This window comes from Berghia stephanieae, chromosome 5 (genome assembly GCF_034508935.2).
Source record: "Berghia stephanieae isolate SIO BIC M18660-M18661 chromosome 5, UCSD_Bste_1.3, whole genome shotgun sequence".
Classification (NCBI taxonomy): Eukaryota; Metazoa; Mollusca; class Gastropoda; order Nudibranchia; family Aeolidiidae; genus Berghia; species Berghia stephanieae.
Window position 1 is genome coordinate 73,640,201 of NC_088364.1, and position 13,519 is coordinate 73,653,719.

General features: G+C 38.8%; 2 protein-coding genes across 3 annotated transcripts in view; both read right to left on the reverse strand.

Moving 5' to 3' along the window:
- The window catches only part of LOC144973588 (zinc metalloproteinase nas-6-like), a 699,617-nt gene that overhangs the window by 330,157 nt on the left and 355,941 nt on the right, over window positions 1-13,519 (reverse strand). The window lies entirely within an intron of this gene.
- The window catches only part of LOC144973582 (uncharacterized), a 109,952-nt gene continuing 99,095 nt past the window's right edge, over window positions 2,663-13,519 (reverse strand). For both annotated transcript variants that reach the window (XM_078916209.1, XM_078916208.1), the window contains exon 4: window positions 2,663-9,126. In XM_078916209.1, the coding sequence (XP_078772335.1) occupies window positions 8,490-9,126 (637 nt within the window). In that variant the 3' untranslated portion in view covers window positions 2,663-8,489. The remainder of the gene's footprint in view (window positions 9,127-13,519) is intronic.

Here is a 13,519-nt window from a genome sequence, read left to right on the forward strand (position 1 = left end):
AATCTCCAACAATAATATTTTTCTTTGACTTCATGTCAAGGCGAAGAAGGAAGTCCTCGAATTCATCAATAAATAGTGATGTTTTTAATCTATTTTTTTTTTTTTTTTTGCACTGGTTGGTGGTCTGTATATTGAATGAAGCTTGACTGAGTCATGTTTAAAATCAATGACCATTCCTACTGATTCGAATGCCGAAAAATTGTTGATATCATGATTAAATCTCATGGTCAAATTTGACCTATAGACTACTGCACTAGATTTGCGAACCAGTACTAGAGGAGCGCTGTAAGGCGATTCCGATTTGGATATTATGCCGGCTTTTAACTTGGCCTGACTTTCTACCTCAATCACTGTCTCCTTTGCGATAGGGACTGGGTAAGGCTTACATCGTATAGGCCTGTTGTCAATTAGGGTCAAGTCAAAATCTACGATGTTGGTCCGTCCTGGTTTGTCTGTCAGAGTGGGTGAGTGTTGAATTAAAAGTTCCTGCCGCTCGTTCCGTTGCGTCTCAGACAGCTCTTTGTTAATGGCGGCATCTCTGTGAATGTCCTGTCCGACCAACGACAGGTCCTGGTTTGTCTGTCAGAGTGGGCGAGTGTTAAATTAAAATTTCCTGCCGCTCGTTCCGTTGCGTCTCAGACAGCTCTTAGTCAATGGCGGCATCTGTGTGAGTCTCCTGTCCGACCAACGGTAGGTCCTGGTTTGTCTGTCAGAGTGGGCGAGTGTTAAATTAAAATTTCCTGCCGCTCGTTTCGTTGCGTCTCAGAAAGCTCTTGGTTAATGGCGGCATCTATGTGAGTCTCCTGTCCAACCAATGGCAGGTCTGGTGCCAAGTGCTCCGTGGTGGGAATTTCCTCTGCCACCATCATGACCATGAGGTGAGAGGAGATCGGTCGATCAACATATTATTTGAGTAGGTTTATGTGGTATGTTGTATCCTTTCCACCCACTTTGACGATGTAATTTGTCCTTGACAGCTTCTTGACAATGGTATACGGGCCTTTCCATTGGATATGCAGTTTGTGAGTTCCACTTGGAAGTAAGAACAGAGCTTTGTCTCCTTAAAATCGAGCTTTCATAAATCGCAATATCCATTAAACGTGCTCAAAGCGCTTTACAAGGGTCCCTGTCCAACACCAACATTTAACATTTAGGACAAGACATGACGCCTGTAAGGCGATATTATATTATTTTCGGACAAAGACAACGTTTTTAACGGCCAGGTACTTATTTAACACCTGACTACGGTGAGAGAATGTGAGTAAAGAGCCTTTTCCAAGGCCTCAACTTGCCCCGAAGGAGGCTCGAGCCCAGGACCTTCCGTGTCATACCACTAGACCACATAGCCGTACTTCGCGGTCTCTTGCCTCTTTGTTATAATATCTTGGCTGCTTTTTTCCGTGCCTCCTTGAGGGTGGAAGCGGCTATTCAGATGTAAGAGTGATGAACTTGTGTCATCTGACATAAACCTCATTGAACATAGGTGGGATTTTTAAAAATAGAGCTTTGATAAAACTCATGATAAAGAAAGCTGAACAAAGTTCGACGAACTGTTTGATAGACTAAATGCAATTTAGACTGATATACCTGCAGAAATAATCAATCACATACCATCGTCAATGAAACAAAGAGTTGAGGCATTGATCAATTCTAACGGTGGTCATACAAAATACTTCAGTGCACCATGTGTTTCTGATTTCAATGTTGTTCTCAAATGATAGTTCCTCGATTCTCTGTGACTTCTTGTTGCTATGCCTGTCAAGCTATTGACATTGTTGCCTTTCAACTATTATCTAATATGCAGTGATGGTAATCTTCCGTGTCAAACATTTTCCTCAAAACCAAAAAATCACCATTATGTCTTAGGGGAACCGCACTAGAACAGGACTGTCCCAGGACGAATTTGTCCTGTCCCAGTCCCACTGAAGAAAACTTCTATTCAAAACAGGTACCGCACTAGGACAGGAATGTCCCAGGACCCACCTCGCGTATCACTTGCGCAAATGCAAATATGGATGAAATTGAGGTTGCATATTTCTGTGCTTTACTACTTAGAAAAAAAGACAAATGGAAAGAGAAAACAATATTGGGGGCATCCTTTAATGACCCAGGATTGCTCAAAGGTCAATTCCATAGACTATGGTGATCTCCGATCTTATTCTAAAATGTTTTTCTTGGAATCACCTCACTTTACCCAGGTGCAAATGAGTACCAGTTCGCTGATGAATGTAATCTTTGACAGACTAGCGTCCTTTCAAGAGGATAATAGAGGGTCAGCATGGCTCGGTGGTACGGTCTTTGCTTCGTACCCGAAAGGTACCAGGTTCGATCACCCGCTTCTGCACTGTGTGGCCTTGAACAAGTCACCTCACCCCAGCTCAATTTGCAGCGCTGCACTGCGGCTGACGCCTGGGTTATTGCAGTCTTCCCTTGGAATAGACCCTCGAGAAAAGTGGCTCAGACGGGCTTACAGTTACAGGACAAAATATTTTCATTGAGAATTCCCGAAATAAATAACGATAATTGATCCCACAAGTCACCGAATAGATGTGCGACCTGTTTTAGACACGTTACTGCTGTTTCACAAAGTGTGACACTTCTTAAATTATATTTATAAACATACGTTATTAAATTGCCGAAAATGTTTATGTTGCTATGCATTCTGTACATGGTTTTATCACATAGAATTATTTTTGAATTGTTCTTGCTTTTTTATATTCAGAATTGAAATAAATAAATAAATAACAATGTGAAATTGAATGTAAGCTTCAGTTTAATATACGAAAACAGATAAAATGGACGTTTCGGGTTTCCCTTTTATCAATAAAACGGGATGAATGAAACACTACAGACGAATGAGATACTGGGGTAGTGGCATTGTTAAGATGAATTATTTTAAAACGTTGATGGGCAAGAAACAGTTTGCTCCTTTGTGAGGAAGCACGAATTAAAATAGAGCAATAGAAATTTATAAGAGGTGCGCAATTAATTAAGTCAAAAGAGGGGAGGAACTGTGTAATGCAGTATAGGGAATGAGATTTCAAAGCAGATAAGAGTAGCGCCCCTTTGTTGGAAGTCGCGTCTTGACAACCGACAGACGCTATCACTATCACTATCACCATTATTAGTACCAACCATTCGCGGGAAGTTCAGTAAGTTTAGGAAGGGTTGTCTCGTCGTATTGTATTATTTATCAACATCTTTTATTTTTTACTTGTAGTCTACATCATATTTTGTTAACATTTCATATTGGAGAAAACTAAAGAAAAGATCTACGTTGATTATGATATGCATTTTTGTACAGAAATATGAATAATAAATTTTGTAATTGCAGCGCTTGGCTTGTACTTGTAGTTGGTTTGTTTACAAATAACTTCTCCGCCGTTGACGTCCAATCAAGGGAAGCTACTCTTCCGCTAATCTCATTCCCTATAGAAAGTGAAATAAAATGAAGTGTAGACTATTGTTAGGAAATAAATGCAATGGAATTGGAATTAAATAAAAAATATAAGGGATGTATGTATTAGTATACTCATCAGTGGCCGTATCAGCAGCAGAAGCAACAGTAGAACTTTTAGTAGTAGTAGTTGTCGTCGTGGTAGTAGTAGTAGTAGCAGCGGTTGTAGTGGAGGTAGAAAATAAATTATTCTGGTAGTGAAGTCATCCCCCTCTCTCTCTCTCTCTCTCTCTCTCTCTCTCTCTCTCTCTCTCTCTCTCTCTCTCTCTATTTCTGGTTATACAGAGATAATATATTATTACGATAAAACAATGGTGATTGGCTTAGTTTACTCTTTATTTATTTTCACCTTTGGACTATGGTTTGAAATTTGAGAGATTCTTGGGTTGTATTTTTAAGCTGCATAAATACTAGGTTTCGGTAACAAAGATATAGTAACATGCTTTATAAAGTAAAAATCAAAACAACACTTTCTGGCCTTTTATTTGAACCATATTGTAGGCCTTTAAAATGTTATGTGGAAAGGACAATTCATTAAATGTTTACATAAAAGTAAATTTATGTCTGATGATAAGAAAGGATTGCGGGTGGTTGGATGGGAGCATCAACCTTGAATCATATACCTATGATGTTCGCATGGGTGTACGATCCGATAGTGATGTCGTTTCTTCTTCTCTTTACTAGCCTATCCTGCTTCTTTGGTTTGTGATTGTATTTTTGACAGGGGATTTTTTTTTCTGTAAATCTTCTGCCTGTTTGTTCTTGGTTATTGATAATTTAGCTTATATCTTTAGGTTATGATTTTGATTTACATTTGTACTATTTTTGTTAGATTGCTTGTTTTTTTTGTTTCAGCGGTCTCTCATATAACCTCATTTGTGTTGGAAGAGACCTAAAGCAATAAACAAAAAAAAAAAAAAATAAAAAAATAAGAAAGGATTTACACCAGTAGTTATATATTGCACAAAATACAAAACTATGTTCCTGTTATTTTTACAATTTGCTCGTGTTTGATCGAGAGACCGAGACATTTTCCTCTTTTTTGACAAATTGCTACTATCGTCACTGAGATAAACATATGAGTAATAAATGAATAAATAAATAAATGGAAAATGGATTTAGATATAGATAATGTTTACAAAAGGAAAATAAACATAACATAAAAAACAAATCTCGAATATCTTTCATTCCTGAGGTTGAAAAGAAAAAAAAAAGGCATCAATATTTCTTCTTGCTTCTTTCACACCGATATATGACAAAAACTTAAGGTGACAAAACTTATAATAGGGAATGAGATTAACGGAAGAGTAGCGTCCCTTGATTGGACGTCACCTTACAGAGAGAACGTCAATTTGGTTTTGAAGTGTCTCAAGCCATTTTCACCGGAAGCGAGGACGAGAGACGCATGCGCACAACCAACATGACGTTCTCTCCCCAATAACTTTTCCGCCGGTGACGTCACAGACTATGGGTGACGTCCAATCAAGGGACGCTACTCTTCCGCTAATCTCATTCCCTATCTCTCGAATCTGTTCACATCTGGTATAAAACAACCGTATGGCACCTGCATCACCCCGACATAATAACGATTTGAGATGGTAGGTCACATATTAACCCTCTACTTACCACCTACAGCAAAATCGTCACATTTGTTACGACACAATATATATTTTTTTCTTATTCATATTTACTTTGAACATCACAATGATATTTGTTTGATTAACAAGAACATAAAGTTGTTTTATAGAGAGATTGTTTGAGTTTAAACAAATCAACTTTTCTGCTGGATAGGCCTGTAATTTTGGGATACTACGAAACATGGTCTCTCCAGAGAGTTAAGACTAAAATCAATAGTGCCGATCGGTACCGGTACTGAGTACCGATAATACCGGTAACAGCCTTACCGATAATTTATCGACACTAAGCAGCCCAGTCTCGATACTCCGACACTCCACAATTGTAAGAATGTGCATATTATTATTATTATCGTAATGGAAAAATAATAATATATGACATTAACAAATATAAAGGGGAAACATTGAATTAAAAGAGAACAAAAAAAAAATTAAAACTGAAAAAAAACAACAAACAAAAAAACAGAGCTCTCCAAACTCTGTAATTGTCGATAACTAATCATCGGCAATGAGAATTATTATCGGGAATTACCGGTACCGGTCTCGAGAACAGCGATACTTGCCAAGGATTACCGGTAATTAATTTATCGACTACGAGAAGAGTTGGTACGTACGGCACTAAAAATCAAGGAGTAGTTTTACGTTATCCGAGTCTGAGAGCATTCATCCCGACCATGCAGCCAAGTACATATCTGGAGAGAATGGGACAGCTACAATAATGACGCCATCCGCGACCAAACAGAAAACCTCCCATATGGAATAATTGAGCTTTATATAGCGCAATATCCACTAAATGTGCTCAAAGCGTTTTACAAGGGGTCCCTGGTCAACAGCAACATTTAAGATGTAGGACGGGACATGACGCCTGTTAGGCGATATTACAATTTTTCGGACAAAGACAACGCTGTTAACGGCCAGGTACTCATTTTACACCTGAGTCCGGTGAGAGAATGTGATTAAAGAGCCTTTTCCAAGGACTCAACAATGCGCCGAGTGCGAGGCTCGAACCCAGGACCTTCCGATCCGAAAGCGAGTGTCATACCACTAGACCACATAGCCGCACAAAAGTATCCAGAGAAGAGTGAGTGACACTCAACCGGAAGGGAACTAAAATGGGGAAGACCGGGCAGAAGGGTGATACGTATTACCGAAAACGACGAAACCAAGTTGGCAGCAGTAGGGAGTGAACCAGGGACTCGGGGGAAGTGTACACCAGTGGGGAGTCAACCTGGGACGATGGGAAGAGAATGCTAGAAGGAAATGAACCTGGGACTATGGGAGACGAATACCAATGGGAATTGAAGCCGGACTATGGGAGGTTGTCTCACCAGAGGATAATGATCATGAAACTATAGGAAGTGGGTACCAGTACCAATGGGGAATGAACCTGGGACGAGAGGGAGATAGCAGTGGAGAGTGAAGCCGGGAACTTTGGATGTTGTAACCAGTGGGGAATGAGCCCAGAAATGTACTTGATTTTTTCTAAAGCTACCGAAACAGTCCGAAGTGATGGGAAGTTGGGAGTAGTAGAGAGTGAACCAGGGACTATGGGAGGAGGATATCGGAGGGAAATGATCCTGGGACTTTAGTAGATAGACACCAGTGGGAAACGACGGGAAAGAAGATTGTGTATTGATGATATGCGCTGAGGTAAAATTCTCACAACATCCGCAAACCGGATATAACGTACCAGCACACAAAATGGGTGTTTCTGTTTTTACGAAAGCGACCAAAGTTATGCGGGCAACAGTGGGGAGTGAACCACGAATCCCCACTTATATCCACCTCCCCTAGTTCCGGGTTCAATTCCAACTGGTATCCGTCTCCCATAGTCCCAGGTTCACTCCCCACTAGTGTACACTTCATTGAATCCACGGTTCACTCCCCACTGCTGCCCACTTCCAATAACTGGTCGGGTTTGGCGGGTATCGTAAAAAGAAACATCCGTTTTGGGTGATGGTGCGATATATCCGACTGGCGCATGTTGTGAGCATTTTACCTCAGCGTATAATATCAATAAACAATCTCCTTTCCGGTCGTTTCCAACTGGTGTCCACTTCCCGGATTCCCTTGTTCACTCTCCATTACTGCCCACTTCCCATCAATTCGGACGGTTTCGGTAGCTTTAGGAAAAAAGGAAGTAGGTACCCTTCTGGGTTCACTGCCCACAGGTGTCGAACTCCCCTCCCATATTCCCGGCTTCACTCTCCACTGGTATCTGCTTCTCGCCGTAGATGCCTCTCGTCCCAGGTTCATTCCCAATTGGTGCCCACTTCCTATAGTTTCATGATCATTCTCCTCTGGTGCCTACCTCCCACAGTCCGGCTTCAATTCCCATTGGTATCCGTCTCCCATAGTCCCGGGTTCATTTCCCTCGAACATCCTCTTCCCATAGTCCCAGGTTCACTCCCCACTTGTGTTCAGTCCCCGCTGCTGGCAACTTCCTAATTCTTTGGGCGGTTTCGTCGTTTCCGGTATTACGTAGCACCCGGGCAGTAAAATGTAAGTAACAACTTTCTACAGTCACTGTATGCACGGACACCCAATGCAAACCGCGGAACACATTCCCTTGGAATGTAACTTGGGACCGACGTGCAACAAGAACGTGCAACACAGAGGCTATGAAATAGATCCAGCACTGGTGCAAAACGGTGTATGTTGATGATAACATTAATCATTAATAGGTCGCGTTGTTGAATAATGACAATTAAAAGGGATAATCATACAAACTAAGCACCGGTGTTTATATTTTTACGTATACACGAAAACTTCACATTTGAATACGGTATCTGGCAGTACGGTTCCACATCTCGTAATAGGATTCAATAGTCTGATGCCACGTCCGCCCAGCAACGAGCAGCTTGGTTCTAAACAAAGAAAATCGGTACTTTTTATTCTTCATGCTGGCTATAACTTTTTCATATGTCATGTGATCAGAATGTATAAAAGTCAAAACATGGTCAGATTTATAATGTTTTTCTCCTCTGGATACACTTTTATGCTCGTCGAAGAAGTATTTCATAAGGGTGTCCACTATTAATCATATAGTTAAGAACCAGTTATTAAGCTACTATGCGTCATATCGAGGGAAGTGACATCACGACTGTTGAAGCCTATTGTAACAATCAATTTTAATCAGGCTTATTGACTCGTTGGTGACAAAACTCTGGTTTGGGTTCTGTATCCAAAGAATCCAATTTAGACATTTCACTCTACTCGTCTGAAATGAACGAGTATATTATGACTTTAAGCCTACATGTTTGAAGGCGAGTGTGATGCCACTAGTTTACAAAGCCAAACATTACGATATACACAGAGACAAACGAAAAACAACAACAAACGAACAAAATAATGATATCTATAACCTAGTCTCAATGTTAATAATAAATGAAAAAGATTCATTGTTTACAAAAGCAGTATAGTTTCAATTTTAGTACATCCGTACAAGAATCTTGTCCCCTGTAAAGATTCATCCGAACAATATCTCCAAGCAAAGACACTTTCTTACTGTCCATGTCATATTTCATGAGAGCCTCGTACAATCCTCCCCCTGGTTGTGTTTCGATGGCAACTTTGAAGTATGGAGTCTTCTTATCACTCCCTGACATAGTCAGAATAGACTTAACCGATTTAAGACTAAGTAAAGCACATTTATCTCTATGGTTTTCTGTCATACCCACGACCGTATCGATTAATACCTTTGAAAGAGTTTTATTAATTTCATCAGAAACTGGTTCTTTGGATAATAATTTACAATTACAGTAAGTCATTGGAATGTCTGCGTGAGTACAATTCCTCTCGATTGGTATCTCATCAAAAAGACTGATGGCTCTTGAGTTCAGGCTGCCTTTCTTTGTTTTCCCATCGAATTTGAGTAAATCCATCAGCGTTTTATGAATGTCATGGAATGTTGTAAGGCGATTTTGATTTATCTCCAAAGTCTTTATCAAGTCAGGATACTTTTTCTCAAACCACGGGGGGAACATGAAGAACACATACGGTGTGTTGGCCTCTATTTTTCCATGGAACGTTTTCCTGAAAAACAAAACAATTTATAAGTTTGAAAAATTAAGTTTTCGAATTAGATGAAAAATAGCAACAACAAACTTTCAATATTGGTGTTATTGTAGGATAGTATTGATTCTATTTGGCTCAGGTGAGGATGATGATAATGTAGATGATGATGATGATGATGATGATGATGATGATGATGATGATGATGATGGCGGTAATGATGCTGATATTGATAGTGATAATGATGAAGATGATGATAAGATGATAATGACATCAACGATCGACGACAACTACAATGATAAAGAAGAGATTGATGTTGATAATGATGATGATGAAATAGAAGAAGAAGAAGAGGAAGATGAAGGGTCAATATAATAATATCAATATTTTAAATCGTATCCAAATGTATGAGATTGAGCTGTGTACAGCAAAAGTCGCAGAATATTGGATTGGATAGAACTACCACTGGCGTATCTACAGCAGTGTCTCTTATTTACGAAACCCGGCAAAGTTATGGAAAGTAGGCAGAGGTGGGGAGTGAAGCTGGGACTGGGTTACGGCGAGTTTCGTTAAAAAAAAAAAGCAATTACTTTTTTACGAAACCCGACAATATCCAACAAAGTGATGGGAAGTAGGCAACAGTGGAGAGTGAACCTGAGACTCAGGGAAGTGTACACCAGTGGGGAGTGAACCTGAGACTGGTTTTCGGCGGGTTTCGTCAAAAAAAACAAGACCAGGGGCGTATTACTTTATTTTTCGAAACCCGACGAGTCCTGACAATATAAGACAAAGTTATTGGAAGTAGGCAACAATGGGAAGTGAACCTGGGACTCAGGGAAGTGTACACCAGTTGGGAGTGAACCTGGGACTATGGGTTTAGACGGGTTTCGTAAAAAAGCAATTACGAAAATCCGACAAAGTTATGGGAAGTAGGCAGCAGTGGAGATTGAACCTGGGACTCAGGGAGGTGTACACCATCGGTGAGTGAACCTGGGACGATGGGAAGAGAATATCAGTGGAAAATGAACCTGGGGCTGTGGGAGATGTACACCAGTGGTTAGATAACAGTGGACAGTGAGCTCAGAAGCCCACCGAAATTGGTGCCTACTTCCCATAACGTTTTGACGATTTCGGTAGGTTTTGAAAAATAGAAGTACCCTTCTGGTATCTATCTCCCCTAGTCCCAGGTTCATTTTCCACTGATATCCTCTTCCCATAGACCTAGGTTCACTCTCCACTGGTATACACTTCCCTGGATCCCCAGTTCATTGTCCATTGGTGCCCATTTCCCTTAACTTTTGACGATTTCGGTAGGTTTTGAAAAATAGCAGTATCCTTCTGGGATCATTGTCCACTGGTATCTACCCCTCGTAGTCCCAGTTTCAATCCCCATTGGTGCCCACCTCCTATAGTGTCAGGTTCATTCTCCTATGGTACCCAAATCCCATAGTCCGGCTTCAATTCCCACTGGTACCCATCTCCCATAGTCTCAGGTTCATTTTCCTCTGATATTCTCTTCCCATAGTCCCAGGTTCACTCCCCACTGGTGTACATCTCCCTGATTCCCAGGTTCACTCCGTACTGCTGCCAACATCCCATAACTTTGTCGGAGTTTACCGGGTTTGGTAATTGCTTTTTAACGAAACCCATAGTCCCAGGTTCACTCCCAACTGGTGTACACTTTCCTGAGTCCCTGATTCACTCCCCACTGTTGCCTTCTTCCCATAACTTTGTCGGATTTCGGCGGGTTTCGTAAAAAAGAAACACCCATCTACAGATATAACAGAGAGCGACTATGGGGCAACTGTGTGATAAAGATAATTTTATCATCATCATCATCATCATCATCATCATCATCATCATCATCATCATCATCATCATCATCATCATCATCATCATCATCACCATTATTATTATTATTATTATTATTATTATTATTATTATTATTATTATTATTATTATTATTATTATTATATTATTATTACGAGTATTATTATTATTAATTTTATTATTATTATTATTATTATTATTATTATTATTATTATTATTATTATTATTATTATTATTATTATTATTATTATTATTATTATTATTATTATTATTATTATTATTATTATTATTGTTATTATCAACTGTAATCATTATTACAGTTACTATAATCAGTAGCCAACTGTCTTTCTTTAATTAAAAAAAAAAAATTCTTGCCTCGGAACTTTAATTCTTAAACAAGTGTCTGATCTTGCTCCCGCTTATTTCTCAGACTAGATTATCATATTTAGATCATGTCGTAACATTTATATTAACTGTCAATTATATCTGGCGGAGAGTCGAATCGCGACTGAGATCATTTTCAACCCAAATATCAAATGATCATTTTAGTAATAATGATGGTGTTTGTTATGTTGATGATGATTTTGATGATGGTGTTGAGGATATTGATTATTATTATTATTATTATTATTATTATTATTATTATTATTATTATTATTATTATTATTATTATTATTATTATTATTATTATTATTATTATTATTATTATTATTATTATCATCATCATCATCATCATCATCATCATCATCATCATCATCATCATCATCATCATCATCATCATCATCATCATCATTAATGTTATCATCATCATCATCATTATCATCATCATCAATCCATTTGCATAGACTCAGACCGTTTTATAAGGTGAACTAGCAGGTACTCCCGGTCTACGAACTGAGATGAGGTGGACTAAGACTAAGCTATCTGATTTGCGAAAAAACAACACGTTGACTATAAAAATGTGAATTGTGACCAAGATGTTTTCAAGAATAGATTATAGATAGTATGCGTTTGTTATAAAGCTCACACCATTGCCATCCGGAATTATAACGGACCAACACACAAAACTATGTGTAACCTTAAACGTTTATAGTCTGTTAAATACAGTTTAGTGAGTATTACTCATATACCATAACAGGGTGCTGCTCACTGCAATTAAACACTAAAACGAAGATCAAATAATTAAATATAGGCTTAACAAATGATTCATTGCTTACATGAATACGGAAAGTCTAAAACCAAATGTAGACTATTTAATTTATTTCCCGACCAGAGCCCCATGTCACTAAAAACAAGAAACCACGATATCACAGGTCAAACTCACCACGACGACATATGATGGGATAAACTATTCAGTGCGTTTGTGTGGTTGTGCGGCTATGTGGTCTAGTGGTATGACATTCACTTTCGGATCGGAAGGTCCTGGGTTCGAGATTCGCGCTCGGCGCATAGTTGAGTCCTTGGAAAAGGCTCTTTACTCAAATTCTCTAACCGTACTCAGGTGTAAAATGAGTATCTGGCCGTTAACAGCGTTGTCTTTGTCCGAAAAATTGTAATATCGCCTAACAGACGTCATGTCCCGTCCTACATGTTAAATGTTGCTGTTGACCAGAGAACCCGTGTAAAGCGCTTTGAGCACATTTAATGGATATTGCGCTTTATAAAGCTCAATATTTTTTAAACTCAATTTTTAAAACTAATTTACTATAAACCGGTAGTGTTAGTAGGTAGTTGGGAGTTGAGGCCCCGTTTGAATGTTATCATTAATCCCACTCATTTACGTGTTCCATGTTACTGATACCCCATGGTCGTTATTACATTGAAGCGGTTTATGAATGGTTTGATTGAATTCACCCATAACTCTGCCGTTTTATTAAAGAACACACAGGGACGACTGGTAATAATGGGCAGGGTGGGCAAATACCAGCCTGTTTTTTCAAGTTATATGCTGTATTACCAGGTCCGAAATAATCTAATCTAAATTAGATAATTTCAAAAGTTAGTACTTAAACTTGATACTTCGTACTGAAATCAATTTGTGTTGTATTTTTGATAGATTGAGAATCACCATGCACCCCGTAATACATAAACCAGGATACGCTCCTGTTCTTTTTTTTTTTATCACCCCCCCTCCCCAACCACTCCACTCCGCCCACATCATCATCCCATCGTCACGTCGCCTGACGCTGAACTCCGAGTTTGCTGTCTGGCCTTTCTAGTACTAGGTCGGGCTAATTCAAATGAGCCCACCTTAATAACCAGTGAACATATAATATAAATAGAGATTTTGGCAAACGTACTTTTTCTAATTTATTGCCTTACTTGTGCTGGTACCATTGATGTAATGACATTGGGAAGGTTCCAGTATTGAATTTAATTTATTAATTTACTAATATATCAATTAAGTATTAACTTGTGTTTTTTTATATATTTGATTATCCATTTAAATTATTTCTTTTCTTTTTTTTCTCGTTTTCTTTAGTGCTTCTCAAAACTCATTTATTTAAATTGTTTTCTTATTTGATTTTTTTTTTTTTTAACAAATTAATTTGTTAGTTCTTTTTTTTTCAAATTCTTAAAGTAA